This window comes from Varroa destructor, unplaced genomic scaffold, assembly GCF_002443255.2.
Source record: "Varroa destructor unplaced genomic scaffold, Vdes_3.0 BEIS01001183.1, whole genome shotgun sequence".
In the NCBI taxonomy this organism is placed as follows: domain Eukaryota; kingdom Metazoa; phylum Arthropoda; class Arachnida; order Mesostigmata; family Varroidae; genus Varroa; species Varroa destructor.
In genome coordinates this window covers 29,735-42,711 of record NW_019212636.1, presented here as the reverse complement: position 1 = coordinate 42,711, position 12,977 = coordinate 29,735, and the positions used below count along the sequence as shown (strand labels likewise).

The following is a 12,977-nucleotide window of genomic DNA, read 5'->3' as shown; positions in this document are numbered from 1 at the left end:
TGGGCTGCTTTTATGTATATGTAGCGTGTTCTGTCTGTAATAGGTCTCTGATTTTTTTTCGTTTGTAAAAAATATTCAAAAATAGTAGGAAACGGCGTTGCAAATGTAGAATATGTGTGTTTTCAGAAGGAAAATGGACTAGAACAACGGTCTAGACACAAATTTATCATGCATATGTTGACACTTAAATAACTTCAAACATTAATAATAATGAACACTATGATAGTATAATACTACTACAGTACTATGATAGTAATAATTATTATTATTCGTTTAGCGTTGCATGAATGGAATGGGCGCACCCTTACAACTAAGATGAAACATTCTATTAAGTATGAGGAAATCAGGCTGCCATCCTGATGTTGCTAACTCAAGCAGACGATACTTTCCTAAGGAACCCAAATCTCGTTATAACAACACACAAAGAAGAGAACCAAAAATCATTACCCTATCATTCTTCAATGTAGTAACGTGACTTATACTATCCTAGAATACAAAAAGCCTAAACTTTAAAACGGTACATCATGCCGTTGCGAAAACATCACGCTTCCGGTAAATTATTTTGAGACTTCATTCACACACATAACTTTGCTGCCAGCATCGAACTCATATAAAGTACCCTTGCTAGTTATGAGCTTAACAGAAGCCATTCGATGAAAAAGTTTTCTATCAAATACAGTTTATTTAGTAGTAGTAGTAGTATATGTGAAATTTCTACTAATGTGGTTAGCGACGTCGATGCATTAGATTATCGTAGACTAACCTGAAATTTCTGAAAGAATAACCTGAAATAAGTTTCTAGCATTCTGTTTTTGCCCTTGAACGTTTTTGATATTAGCAAGACGTAGCTTCCTCAATACTACTACTACTGACGGTAAATCTGCAATTTTGCCTTCATCAGTAAGATAGTTTTCGTTTGCTAATGTAATGTTTCAACAAATCAAGAAATATCAAAAGGGCAACATGCTTTCTGACAGGGTGAACTGAAACAAGAGATTAAGTGCTGGCTTTTCCCAATGGATATCAACAACAACAACAACAACAACAAGCTGGAAGGTATTTTCCAGGGTATAGTTCATTGTCTACGTATTTCATCTGTAATCAAAGATCGATAGTTATAAGTCGTAGGTAGCGTACAATAAATATATTTAACTGCGTTGATTTGTACAAGCTACTCTAAAGGTTCCAATTTACTTGAAAAACGAGAAAGAAAAAAAAAAAGTATTTAAACGTAAGTACGGTTATCTATTGTTTGGTTGATTTCCATCTTACAGGCGACTCTGATATATCAGGCGTATCAAACGAGTCACAGATTCCGAACAATGGACAAGCTATACGTGCTATTGCTTCTTCTATGGAGGGACAGGCAGCAGACAGAAATGATGCCATAAAATTTGGCACCTCGTTTGGCTTTCGGTTAGTAGAACAGCTTTGCAACTACGTATGACCATTTTAGAAGCATTATGTCTAAAGGTTCCATGATATATCATCTTTGCGATAGTGGTATGACTGTCGTAAGGCTTCCTGATTTGAGTGACATCGTGTCTCACGTTGATGATTGTGGATCCATAGAGTGTCAGCCGACCCTGTGGGTTTGAGTGTCAACATCGTTTACCACAGAAACGTTCGAATAATAATAGCCTTTGTTAACAATAGTTGGTTCTATGAGATGAACTTATTTACCAACAGGCACCTTTTGCGAAAGCTTCGCTATCATTTTTGCCGACAAATCTAGCTCAGCGTCAACGATGTGATGCCTTTGCACGTGATTTGTTTCGACCGAGCACACTTCCGATTGGTTTAGATTATTATTTGTTTATAGTCTCTTACTCATAAACGTAGCGCATCAAACATTGCTCATTGAAGCTTCAAGCACATCTTTAAAAATCGTTATAGAATGTGATGATTTTTATACCGTTAAGTTGTGCTTGGATCCACCTTTGTTCGAGTTATCGAAGACTTACCTCCTTCCAAGAAAAAAAAACACGAGTGGTTCCACATTGTGCCTTTCACGTCAACAGACACGTTTTGTATAAAACAAAACCTATCTGTAGTAAATAATTTGTGGTCTTAAGATTCAAACTGACAAAGAGAATTCATATCATGCTCAGTGATTTATGGAGAAAAAAAAAAACTGTTCGACAAAAAGACGATAGTTGGATAGAATTTCGAAAATCTCATTGAGTGACTCGCTGCAAGTACAGCTGTAGGGACCAATAGAAGTATGAACCTATTTTTGGATGTGCAACTTTTTGACGACCTTCGTTGGACACAAAGGATAAAGTTATCAATTCATAAATATCAAAACACAAGCTTAAAACTTGGCGAAGGCCTAGATTTGTATCTAGCGCCGTGTCTGGACGATGGTACATTTTAATTATTTCTTTTTCAAGTTGACTAAGCCCAATTGGAGCAGTTAATCAGCACAGGATATCAATATGCATAGAAGCTTTGATTTAAATAGTGGAAATTAAGCAGAGCCGGCAGACCGTGCGTGTAGTTGTAGTATACTAAACAAACTCAACAGTTGAGTATTTCACAGTCAGCGACATTTGGGTAGGGAGCAAGCTTGCTGTGATCGGAGTGCTAGGTGAGAAACAGGGCATGTTTTACGCTCAGGCTTACAGCTTATTCTAACCTATTCGTGTCGTACCTTTTACTGTTTTCTAACATGCATCAGTGACACTAGTGTGATTGAACTCTTCTTGTTTTTTGCTCGGGTATATTGTTGTCCTTCATCACGCTGGTTGATCGCTGCGACTGCTACGTGACACACACGTCGATTTCAGCTCGTCGGCATCGTTGGATACCCTGGTCAAGGCGAAGGAGGAGGTGACCTTACTGTTTAAGGCAGCCGCGTATGTTCAAGTTACCTTGCTGTTGTCTGAGGCACAAGTGCCGAAAACGCGGCGTTTGTTGCAGCACGCAGACTGCATCAATTTTCTTCTAAACGTAGCCTGAATGTTTCACATTTTGTTTCCCACAGTTCATTTTTAACAAAACTCCATGAAGCTTCTTCCCTGTGCAAATATTAGTAGTGTTCGTTTGTCCCGGGACAATTAACCAGATCGTTTACACTTTATTAACGGATAATCATGGCACGTCTGATAGCGACACTGAAGATTCAAATTCTCTTTGAATTATATTTCAAGTTCAGTTCGATTACGGCTCCATTCATTTCTGTGTGTCGTTATTTGATTTTATGTAAGTTAGCATGATCCTCGTAAGATATGACCCTAATGTCTACTTAGTTTGTCAAATAGCTTATTTGGCAATAATATTATTAGAAATATATTAAATGTTTTCAGTATCCTCCATACTTATGAAAAACGTCATTAGTATCTAGACTTGATCACTTTAGATGAACTTTCTTATGTGTCGCTACCTGTTAGTACATGATTTTCCCTGTTAGATGTCCTACGTTTGTGAATGTGAATGCTATATCTATAAAATAGTGGTTATCGCTTGCATTTCTCTAGTGCCTATTTTACCTATGTGTTGCATGCTGCTCTATGTGTTAGCTATTATTCGCTATATATGCCAACTTTCATAATAAGATATTAGCAAGATGTGGCGCAACGATTCGACACAAGACCATGGATATCCGCACTCGCATGTCTTCTAAATGCCACCTGCTGGAAAACGGCTGAATAGTTGATTGACGAATAGCCAGTGGAAGTACTCCGTAAACGTGCGCAAGCCTCGCTACGCAATCCTGGGTACTCACCAGCCGACAACGTTTTGAGTCCAAGAAGTAATTCCTAGGAAATCTCATTTCACGGTTTTCACTGTTGTACGCAACAGTCCAGCGAGAACTGAACCTGAATACTTCAACAATATCGCAGAAAATCGATTGATGATGTTTCGAATCATTTGTTTTGCTAGTCTGATAGACTAGGGATTCCAGATAGCAGCTGCGAAACGGCAGTTAGTGTTGTTCCAAATAGTCTTGGAAAGACCAGCCACAGAACTATATACCGCTGTCCGTAATAACGGCTCGCACGACCTCGTCGCGATGTTACCAAGTGCCTGCAGGCGTCCCGCATTGCCCACTCGGTCAATGTGACAAGACTGGAAAAATGTCCGAGGCGGGTACAGTGGTATACATTTTCCAGGTTATACATAGGGCCGACCCAAGCTCAGAACGGATTCGAGTCTAGACCGAGGTTGCAGATTGGGCCTGTCGAGGGAGCGACTGTCGTTTGATAAAAGTATTGCTTGTTGCTTGGTTTCGTCGTCTTGCAAATGAGCTGTATAATTACTGCCCAACTAAATGAACGTTTCGAGTACGTCCGATACTAAGTATCGCTTTAAATTGTTGATTCTTAGTGCAAGACGAACTGGGTCTATACCAATATTGAATCTAGAGACCTACCAAAGATCCTATATTGATTACCTAACCTTCTCGCCCGGCAAAGCATGACGCTTTCAACATGCGCACGGGTTAGAAACTCTTGGATTGTGTTGACGACAGGCTAAACAGGCAATAGTCATCCTAGACCGGAATAGCAGGGTGGGCTTTTTTTCTTATCACCTAACTGCGTGTCTCCCTGCTGCAGAACAGTTATAAGTGGTACTCGGCGAGGGCTGTTCCGGTGGTAGATTCAAACAATTTAATGCCAAAGATGATGGCGGCCAGCGCTTGCCATAATATTTCCTTTAGGTTTTTCAGAGAAAGATAGCATATGATTTAAGTAAACTGATGCCATTTCATTCTTTAGTTTGACGAGAATAAAATTTTTCAGTTGTCGGATCGTGACAAAGACATTGGTCTGTCCAAACGGCATCATTTAGCAAGTGCAAGCTATCCCTGCTGTAAGACACCCTTTTCTTTTTATCGGCAGGCGCCATAAGAGTCTGCCACAATATAGTAATCAAATCCAGGATAAACAAGATCTGAAATCCGCTTGATGCGTTGAGGGCATCATCAATTCCAGGCAGAAGGAACAAGTCCGTCGTTGTGACTGCGTTCAACATTCAATAATCGATGCCAAACTAGTCAAATGCGTCATTCTTCGTTACGAGAGCGAAGCTTAGCCAGGATGTCTTTTTGCAACCCTATCCGGCGTTTGTTGTACCTCTTCCATGATGCACCGGTTTCTGGCCTCTGACTTGACAGGACAAACGTCTGTAACGCGGCGGCTGACGGCTGACTGTGTATAGCCATCTGCCTTGGCACATGTTTGTCTGTTCAACGGTTCACCCCACCGTGCGGTCGTCTTCTTCTTCTCAACCCAATGGGAAACTGTTAACCAGTTTATCGTCGACTGACACGGGCTCCTAGAGGTATCTGATAACTCGCTTGACGTTTTGGTCCGCAGACCACTTGTTGACTTGTACGATTTTCTATTTTGTCGATTCACTTTCTGGGTCTGTTAAATTCTAGTTTCTCGAAGTCCCCCGCCCTCGACATGGACTAAAAGGCCCTAACTGGGCCATATGCTAATTCGTAATGCACACCAGTATCCGTTTCGTAGTAGGTTGGGGGAGACGGTCCCTATCAAACTTTATGCATTGTGCTCTAAATTTTGCGAAGACACAGTATATGCATATCGGGTAAATAGAGGATAAATTAAGACAAGATTTTTGCCAGCTTCCCTAGTGAAACCAGATGTTGCGTAACTTATTTTGTGTGTTTACACAAAGACGTTCCTGACGGTCGTATTTCATGCAGCTGTCAGTCGCCTTGATCACGAAATGCCCTTGTCAAATATCTGTATTTATATCATTAAACGCGTACTCAACAACAAAAGTGAACTAATCAGTGTTGTCCTTCGATTACACCTTGTAAATAGTAGTTCAACAAATATGAATTAAAATTGTTGTAAGTTAATGTCCTACGAATTTCTTATTATTCTAGTCATGTATTCATTTTCTCGCTAAACCGAATGCGCTGGAAGATATAACTCTACCATTTGATCATGTAGCCACCACAGTTCTTAGAGTATGTCTCTGAACTTTTGTGGTAACGGGTACACCTTTCTGTAGGAAGCATGTAGATGTTATGTTTGTTTAAAATATAAGACCGTAACCGGAAATTTGAGAGACCTTTAGGATCATCGGCAAGTTGTTCCTAAAATCGGTTGCATGGTACTTATATTTGAGGCCTTTCTAATATTACACTGAACCAAAAAAGTACATGGAAACTCTAGAATTGTCAAAAATACAATTTTTCATCGTTATAACAAATATATAATACATTTGTTATGATGTCCTTACAGCACGTTTCTTATTGTAAGCCAGCCGGTTAGATGTCTTTGTCAATTGGGCGTAAGCTCACCTTACCTCGCTTTGAAAGGCAGTCTTCTGAATTGAAATACTTGACAAACAACGCGAAACACTTACGTGCATAGGAAACTATTTCTGTCTTCCTAGTAGCCGTCTACCCGATTTCAAAAAACCAAGGTCTTAGAGTGGCGCAAGGATGTTAAGCAGAAGAGGACACTTCCCTATATTTTAAAGATCAACCTCCGGTCTGTACTCGGTTCAATCTAGTAGTTTTATTCCAACAAAGACTGGGGGATTTGGTCTACTGGTTAAGAGCGGCCGGTCAACTTCGGCCCAATTTATTCTGAATATGTTTTCAGAAGCCACCGAAGAGAATTACTGCCTAATGTAGTAGATTTCCGTATAAGTTAGTAACATGCGAGAAAGTACGCCTGTTCCAGTTGAATATGATACATTGAAGCTCAATACTACCTGTTATGCTTTAGGTGACTTCTTTGGTAACCCTAAAGAAGGGTTGCCGGTAGGAAGAAATAAACCGAATATAGAATATAACTGGAAAATTAAATGCACGTCGCTGCTTTATTAAAATGATTTCTGGATGCCACTCTATCAAATACCACTAGGTATCGTCTAGATGTATTTATTTGTACCTTTAATTCACGAAGACTTGACGAGCATAAATCAAACGATTATTGGAAAGCGCAATTAGAGACCGATGATTGAGACTGAGGGGCTACATTTCCAATAGTCTGCTTGCTGAATAAATTATAAGGCAAAATGAGTAATTTTCTGTGTTTTTTTTAACCTTTCATATGGTGCCCCTTTGAAGGTTGTACAATAGCGACCAAGGCAATCAGGGGCATCAAGGGGTTCAAAGTTGTGCAACACACGCCGTAATCGAATACGCCTTGCAATAGGGTTTTTGCTTTGCCGAGGCAGCCTTGAATGGCCTACCTTGAAACATTTGCGTCTTCATTCTAGCAGTTCTATACTCAGAATAGTGTTGTCTGTTAAACAAAAAGCCTTGTTTCAAAAGCGTAAGTCATGTAATGTGTCATAGTTGCTCAGATTTTGATTTCAATATTTAAGAAAAATTACTATTACTAGCTCCAGATCTTGGTTCTGGTAGCTGCAGTGCACGCTATTCCCTCAGGACGTTTTTTTTACTACAGAATCTTCTGGAAAGCGTACTGTTGAAACCCAGATAAAAGAATGAACATAAAAGGTCGCTATTACGGCACCTTATTTTGAACAAAAAGATATTCAAATAGTTACTTTGTGTACAAAGAAGTAAGGATGCGTTTTTGGATCACTTTAAGTGCCTGCTTAGTGCTCTACAAAAATAGTCTTAACTGTTTATCACATAGATCTAGCTTAGCAGTGAATGATTGTTTTGCGTGCATTTTCTAGCCCTATAAGCTATTGTGTACGCATGTGTCGCGTGTGTAAATGCGCCGTTTTTTTACTATTTTAGAACTAGAGTGATTTGTCTCATGAGGTTGGTCGTTGACGTAAAGGTAATGAATAGTAATAAATGCAATAATGACCGGCGGAATTTGACAATGGATAAAGGACACACGCGAGCCCTAAAGTAGAATGTATTGCCTTTACCACAGAAATATATTTGTATTTACCCTCTACCCAGATTTTGCTTGTGTTTTTAGTATGATAATTACGTTGACAATATATTGCGGGTGAATTCTTCATCTAATTTCGGTTTTTGATCTATATGTAGGCGTCACAGTGAAAAGGTAAGTCGTATTCTTACCAAAGTCGCTGATGATACTTATTATATGGGGCATACCAAACGAGGCGTGTGCGTGATTGTAAACCAGAAAACGTTTTCGGCTCACACCGGGCTCAACGAACGCCGCGGAACGGACGTGGACGCTGATCATTTGTTCCAAACCTTTGAGGTAAAAAACTGTAGTATTTAAATGATAAGCATTGGCTTTTACTTTTATTATGGCTGGTTAGATTGAATTGTTACGATCATGACGTGGGTATTCTTGCTTTGTGACTTGAGCTCATAACCTAAATATTTATTTCATAGGTAGACATTTAGATCTTTGCTTTAGCGTATCATGTCGTATTTTATACGCCTGTTTTATATTATCTGTTAAAGTCGATCTATTGATTTCGGCATAACATGTATTGCTACCGCCTGATGATGATACTTCAACATCTTGAGGATTTCGAACGCTTAAATTTCAGATTTTTTTGACTCAACCTTTAAATGTTTCCGCTGAAACAAAATTCAAAATGTTTAATGTACTATCATGAGGACTATTTCATCCTAGAAGAACATACAGATAATTTATGGACTTATTATTACTATTAATTAATATTATACCTTTTACCGATGTTCATGCTACTCATTATAAGCACCTAATTAATAAACAAATTGCATGTTACAGGGATTATCATTTGAAGTCCACCGACACGACAATCTCAAAGAGAAGGAATTGCACAAAGTACTAAAGTACTGGCAAGATTATGACCATTCCGACTGTGATGCATTTGTTTTCTGTCTTTTGTCACACGGAGAACGCGACTTAGTATATCACACTGAGGGCAAAATGCCAACTGACCACTTATTTGCCCCGTTTGCCGGTGACCAATGCGCTACACTTGTAGGAAAACCAAAGCTATTTTTTATTCAGGCCTGTAGGGGAGACTGGCTGGATAAAGGGGCTCTGGCTACCGATCAAACCGATTCGACCGGTGGTGATGTATACCGTCTTCCAGCTCATGCGGATTTCCTCATCTGTTATTCGACTGTTGCAGGATACTATTCCTGGAGGAATACATGCCATGGTAGGCATTTTAAACAGCCATGTGTTCATTAAACAACAACAGATAAATATAAGGATAGGCGACTCATAAGTACGTGTTAATAAAACGTACATAAGTACATGTAAACGTTTCCAAAAGCTTATCACATTTATCGACGCGATCATAGTAATAATATCGTTGAAAAGTTAAAAGCTTATCAGAAGCAATAGTTTATTTACAATTATGTTTAGTTATTTATTATTCGTTTCCTCATTCTAGTCATTTCAGTATTCGATCTTTATATGGTCACCTCTTATTTCCAGTTTGTTCCCTGTCTCTACTACTGCATGGATGTGAGTGCGCATTGTCTGTTGTTGCCACTGCTTCATACGTGCATGCACGCATGTTTTTTAGACCGCGCTGGTGATAGCTATAGGCTTACCAATGCTACCAATGGATTTGCTAGATTTTTTGAGGGAATAGAGCTTCAACGATCCGTCATTAAGTCGCTTACTATGTATTATACTGACAATGGGATCTCGTCAAATTACACACTCAGGCTGATTATTCTTTCGTAAATAAACGATTTGCACAATAGTAGTTGCTTAAAAAGTAATCTAAAAATTCGTGTCTTTGACTCAGCCTAAATAATATTTCAAGCCTTAGGCATTATGACCCTTAATTTGACTAACCTAGTACTATTCGGGACTCCATTTGCCCATAAGAATATGATCATCCATCTCCTGGTAACTGACTGAGTCGGGTCCCCCTGTCCTCACAAATTCCGAGATTGGTGGCGTATATCTAAATGGTTTGGTGTCTTATATTTGATACTTAAGTTGTTTCGTATTCCTTTCAACGGCTAGCTCCCAGTACGAAACGAAGTGTATTTAAGCCTGGATTTGAACATAGACCATTACGTGTCCATAAATAAACTCACCATGCCATCATGGGGGCAGAATGGTGGATATATGGGGCAGACTTTATCCATCCGAATCGTGTTTACATATGTACGGTTTTTTACGAATGTGATGCTACATAGCACCGAATACCGTTTCTTCACAGGTCTACATGAAAAAGCTAATCCTAATTATTCTGCTCTTATGACATTATTTTCGGTGATATTACAGGTTCTTGGTTCGTTCAGGCGCTTTGTGATGTCCTAAAACGGAAGGATCTCCTTAGAGAGCACGACATTCTATCATTGATGACTCTTGTTAATAAGAACGTCGCACTTAACTTTGAATCTTCTGTGCCTGGCAACACAGATATGGACCAGAGGAAACAGGTAAGCATTTTATTAGGAACGCTATATTTTGATAATGTCCGCCGCTTTTTTTGGAAGGATCTGGCTAAGGTTTTGATATCACGTATATTCTTCGTTAGAAAGGTACTAAGACAAGAATCATATAACTTGTGTCACCATGCTCTCGTACGTTACGTGGTCAGTCCTAGACGTGACCTTTTTTTCTGTTAATATAGCCCTTTGTTCAAAAATTAATCAGTCGTTCAAATTTTGACGCTATTGAATGATCGCTTATAAGCCACATTCCTTTTGGCAAAAATTATAGGGTCTCTACCGTATACAGCTGAAATTCCATGACAATATGACGGAATATCGAGTCTCTTGGTACTATTGAATAAGGCTATGCATTGGAAGTTCTGCGATGTTACTCAATTAGAGCAATGAGTGAAGTATACTTAGTGAGGCAAATAAAATCAATCATACAGATAATTTGCGCGAACCATTTTCACTCTGAAAAACCTGTGACAATAGTCACGAGCGATTTAAAACAGAGAATGAAACAACTCGCACTTGTGTGGCCGAATCATCAGAAAAGCGAGCAGAATATATAGAAATTTCAAATAGCTAATGTTAAGCCATTTTGACCGACCATTTAGGCGTCAGAAGGCTTACGGAAAAATGTGCTGAAACAGCTGAATATCCAGCAGAAGGCCACTCGTGAAGAACTCTGTTAGGAAAACCTTCTGACGCTTTCGAAGAGCCAAATCTGCGATCAGACGTGGGTGTATGGCTACGACGAGGAGGCCAAGGCCCAATTTTCCGATAATAGGCTCAAAAACGAGCCTCAACAGAAGCAAGTCGCACAGTCCAGGTCTAAAATCAAGGTGCCTTTTACAATTTCCTTTAACCATCGGGGAGTCATTCATCATAAGTTTATGCTCCCGGCTCGACAATTACCAAGCAGTACTATCTGAGAGTTTTAAAAATATTACGCGAGTATCTCTGGTGCAAGTTACCAACACTGCAGCACGGCAAGTTTTGGGTCCTCCATCCTAGCCCATAGCAATTTTAAGAAAACTTTATGTATGGGTTATTTTAACCCCATTCAAATTTTCCTTTTGAAAAAGAAGTTTGAAGTTGCGATACTATAGAGGAAATAGAGGAAAATCGCTAACTGAGCTGCGGGTTATTTTGACGATTGGATTCGAAAAATGTTTTGAGGATTGGAAAAAGTGGTGGCATAAGTCTTATTGAACGGGGATTATTTTAAGATAGACATTTTGAATTAGCACAAATAAATAAATTTGAAATACACGGCTCATTCATCTTTTAAAAAGGAGGTTAAACGGGGTCTACTTTACTTAGTAATGTATTTATTTGCATGTTTCAAGATTGCAAATGAGTCGTACAGAAACCATGGCCTTTATGAGTGAGTGGGATCGTATGCGGTTGGAGAAAGATCTTTTTTTTTTTTCCTTTTAGTACCCACTTCGCTGTTCTTCAGTTGATCAAGATCAGCTAGTATCAATAAGCTAAATAGTGAAGCTTCTGAATTCAGCATGCTTGATTTTTCATATTTGAAATGAAATCACTAGAAAGCTATTTGCTACGGCAAAAATCTAAGAATAATTGAATAAATTTAAGGGTTTCTCATTTATTTTGTATCATTCAAATAACGCTAGGCAAAAGTTCCATTATTCGCTACGGTAGAATGTCTTCGTTTATTACCTATGACTAAGAATGGAGCTGTTAGCCATGGAACAGGCTTTATAGTCACGAAAGGGAAAGTAGATTTCAGGCCATCATGGAATGTTTCAAGGTACAGCTTTTGAGCACGTTTTATGTCACCGCGGTTAGGAAAATAGTAACATTTTCAAAATAATTTTAAAATAGTAGCAGTTCATAATTCAGCATGAATAGCGTTACACGTTTCACGTAGAAGATTCAAAATGGTCCTCACTGGGGAGTTCGCGGGGACACTGTGTGATATTTTAGCCATTGAGAGACTAATATACGCAAGCTTAGCTATAACAATCTCGATTGTTACCTAGATCGTACTAACTAATACTATGTTCATGTTGGATGCTCTTAGGTACCTTGCATGACGTTTACCCTGACACGTAAACTCCTGCTTACGCCCAAGAGTGGGGGCACCAGTGTCTAGGGAAATTATTGCAGCCCAACGATAATCGTCATTGAAGGACCTGCTAAAATGATACCGATCAGACTGGTATAACAGCATCGATGACAAATAACGGGAGTTCTTCTTATGAGAGGAAACCACGCATTGCGAATGACAGCTCTACCGTAACCACTCCAGTTGGCGTCAGTCCGATCCAGACTATTCCCTTCAAAAACCTGACCGGTATTGCAAACCAAGCTAATGCAGTCACTCTACCTGCTGTCAAATTTTATAGGGATGATTTAAAAAATAAACTATCTGAATGTGTCGACCCCGATTAGAGAATAATTGGGCTGTACTTTGTACAATTCTGCTTCTGATGCGTATTTTCTGCCGATGTGAGTCTACAAGCAGAAAGGACTAAAAGTATGAACGAAAAATGAGATAGTACTTCACATGTATGACAGGTGTAAATGTTTGTGGTACGTGACTGTTTGAGGTAACGAAAAATGTTGGTCATTGTTCAAGTCTACAATGCCTACTCGAGACTGTAAAAGTTTTTAATAAGGAAGCAAGTATTTGCAAATATATGTATGTTTGAAAATA

General features: G+C 39.1%; 1 protein-coding gene across 22 annotated transcripts in view; it reads left to right on the top strand.

Moving 5' to 3' along the window:
* Positions 1-12,977, top strand: part of LOC111255217 (caspase-1-like) — a 27,270-nt gene extending 14,293 nt beyond the window's left edge. For 11 of the 22 annotated variants that reach the window (XM_086976520.1, XM_086976517.1, XM_086976509.1 and 8 more), the window contains exons 2-8: positions 1,275-1,416; positions 2,790-2,858; positions 7,964-8,144; positions 8,646-9,045; positions 10,134-10,291; positions 10,906-11,133; positions 12,342-12,977. In XM_086976520.1, coding sequence (XP_086832646.1) covers positions 1,355-1,416; positions 2,790-2,858; positions 7,964-8,144; positions 8,646-9,045; positions 10,134-10,291; positions 10,906-10,983 — 948 coding nt within the window. In that variant the 5' untranslated portion in view covers positions 1,275-1,354 and the 3' untranslated portion in view covers positions 10,984-11,133; positions 12,342-12,977. Of the gene's footprint in view, positions 1-309; positions 553-945; positions 1,069-1,274; positions 1,417-2,789; positions 2,859-7,963; positions 8,145-8,645; positions 9,046-10,133; positions 10,292-10,905; positions 11,134-12,341 lie in introns of those variants that run through there. The other 11 variants (XM_086976503.1, XM_086976502.1, XM_086976508.1 and 8 more) reach the window with 10 other exon arrangements.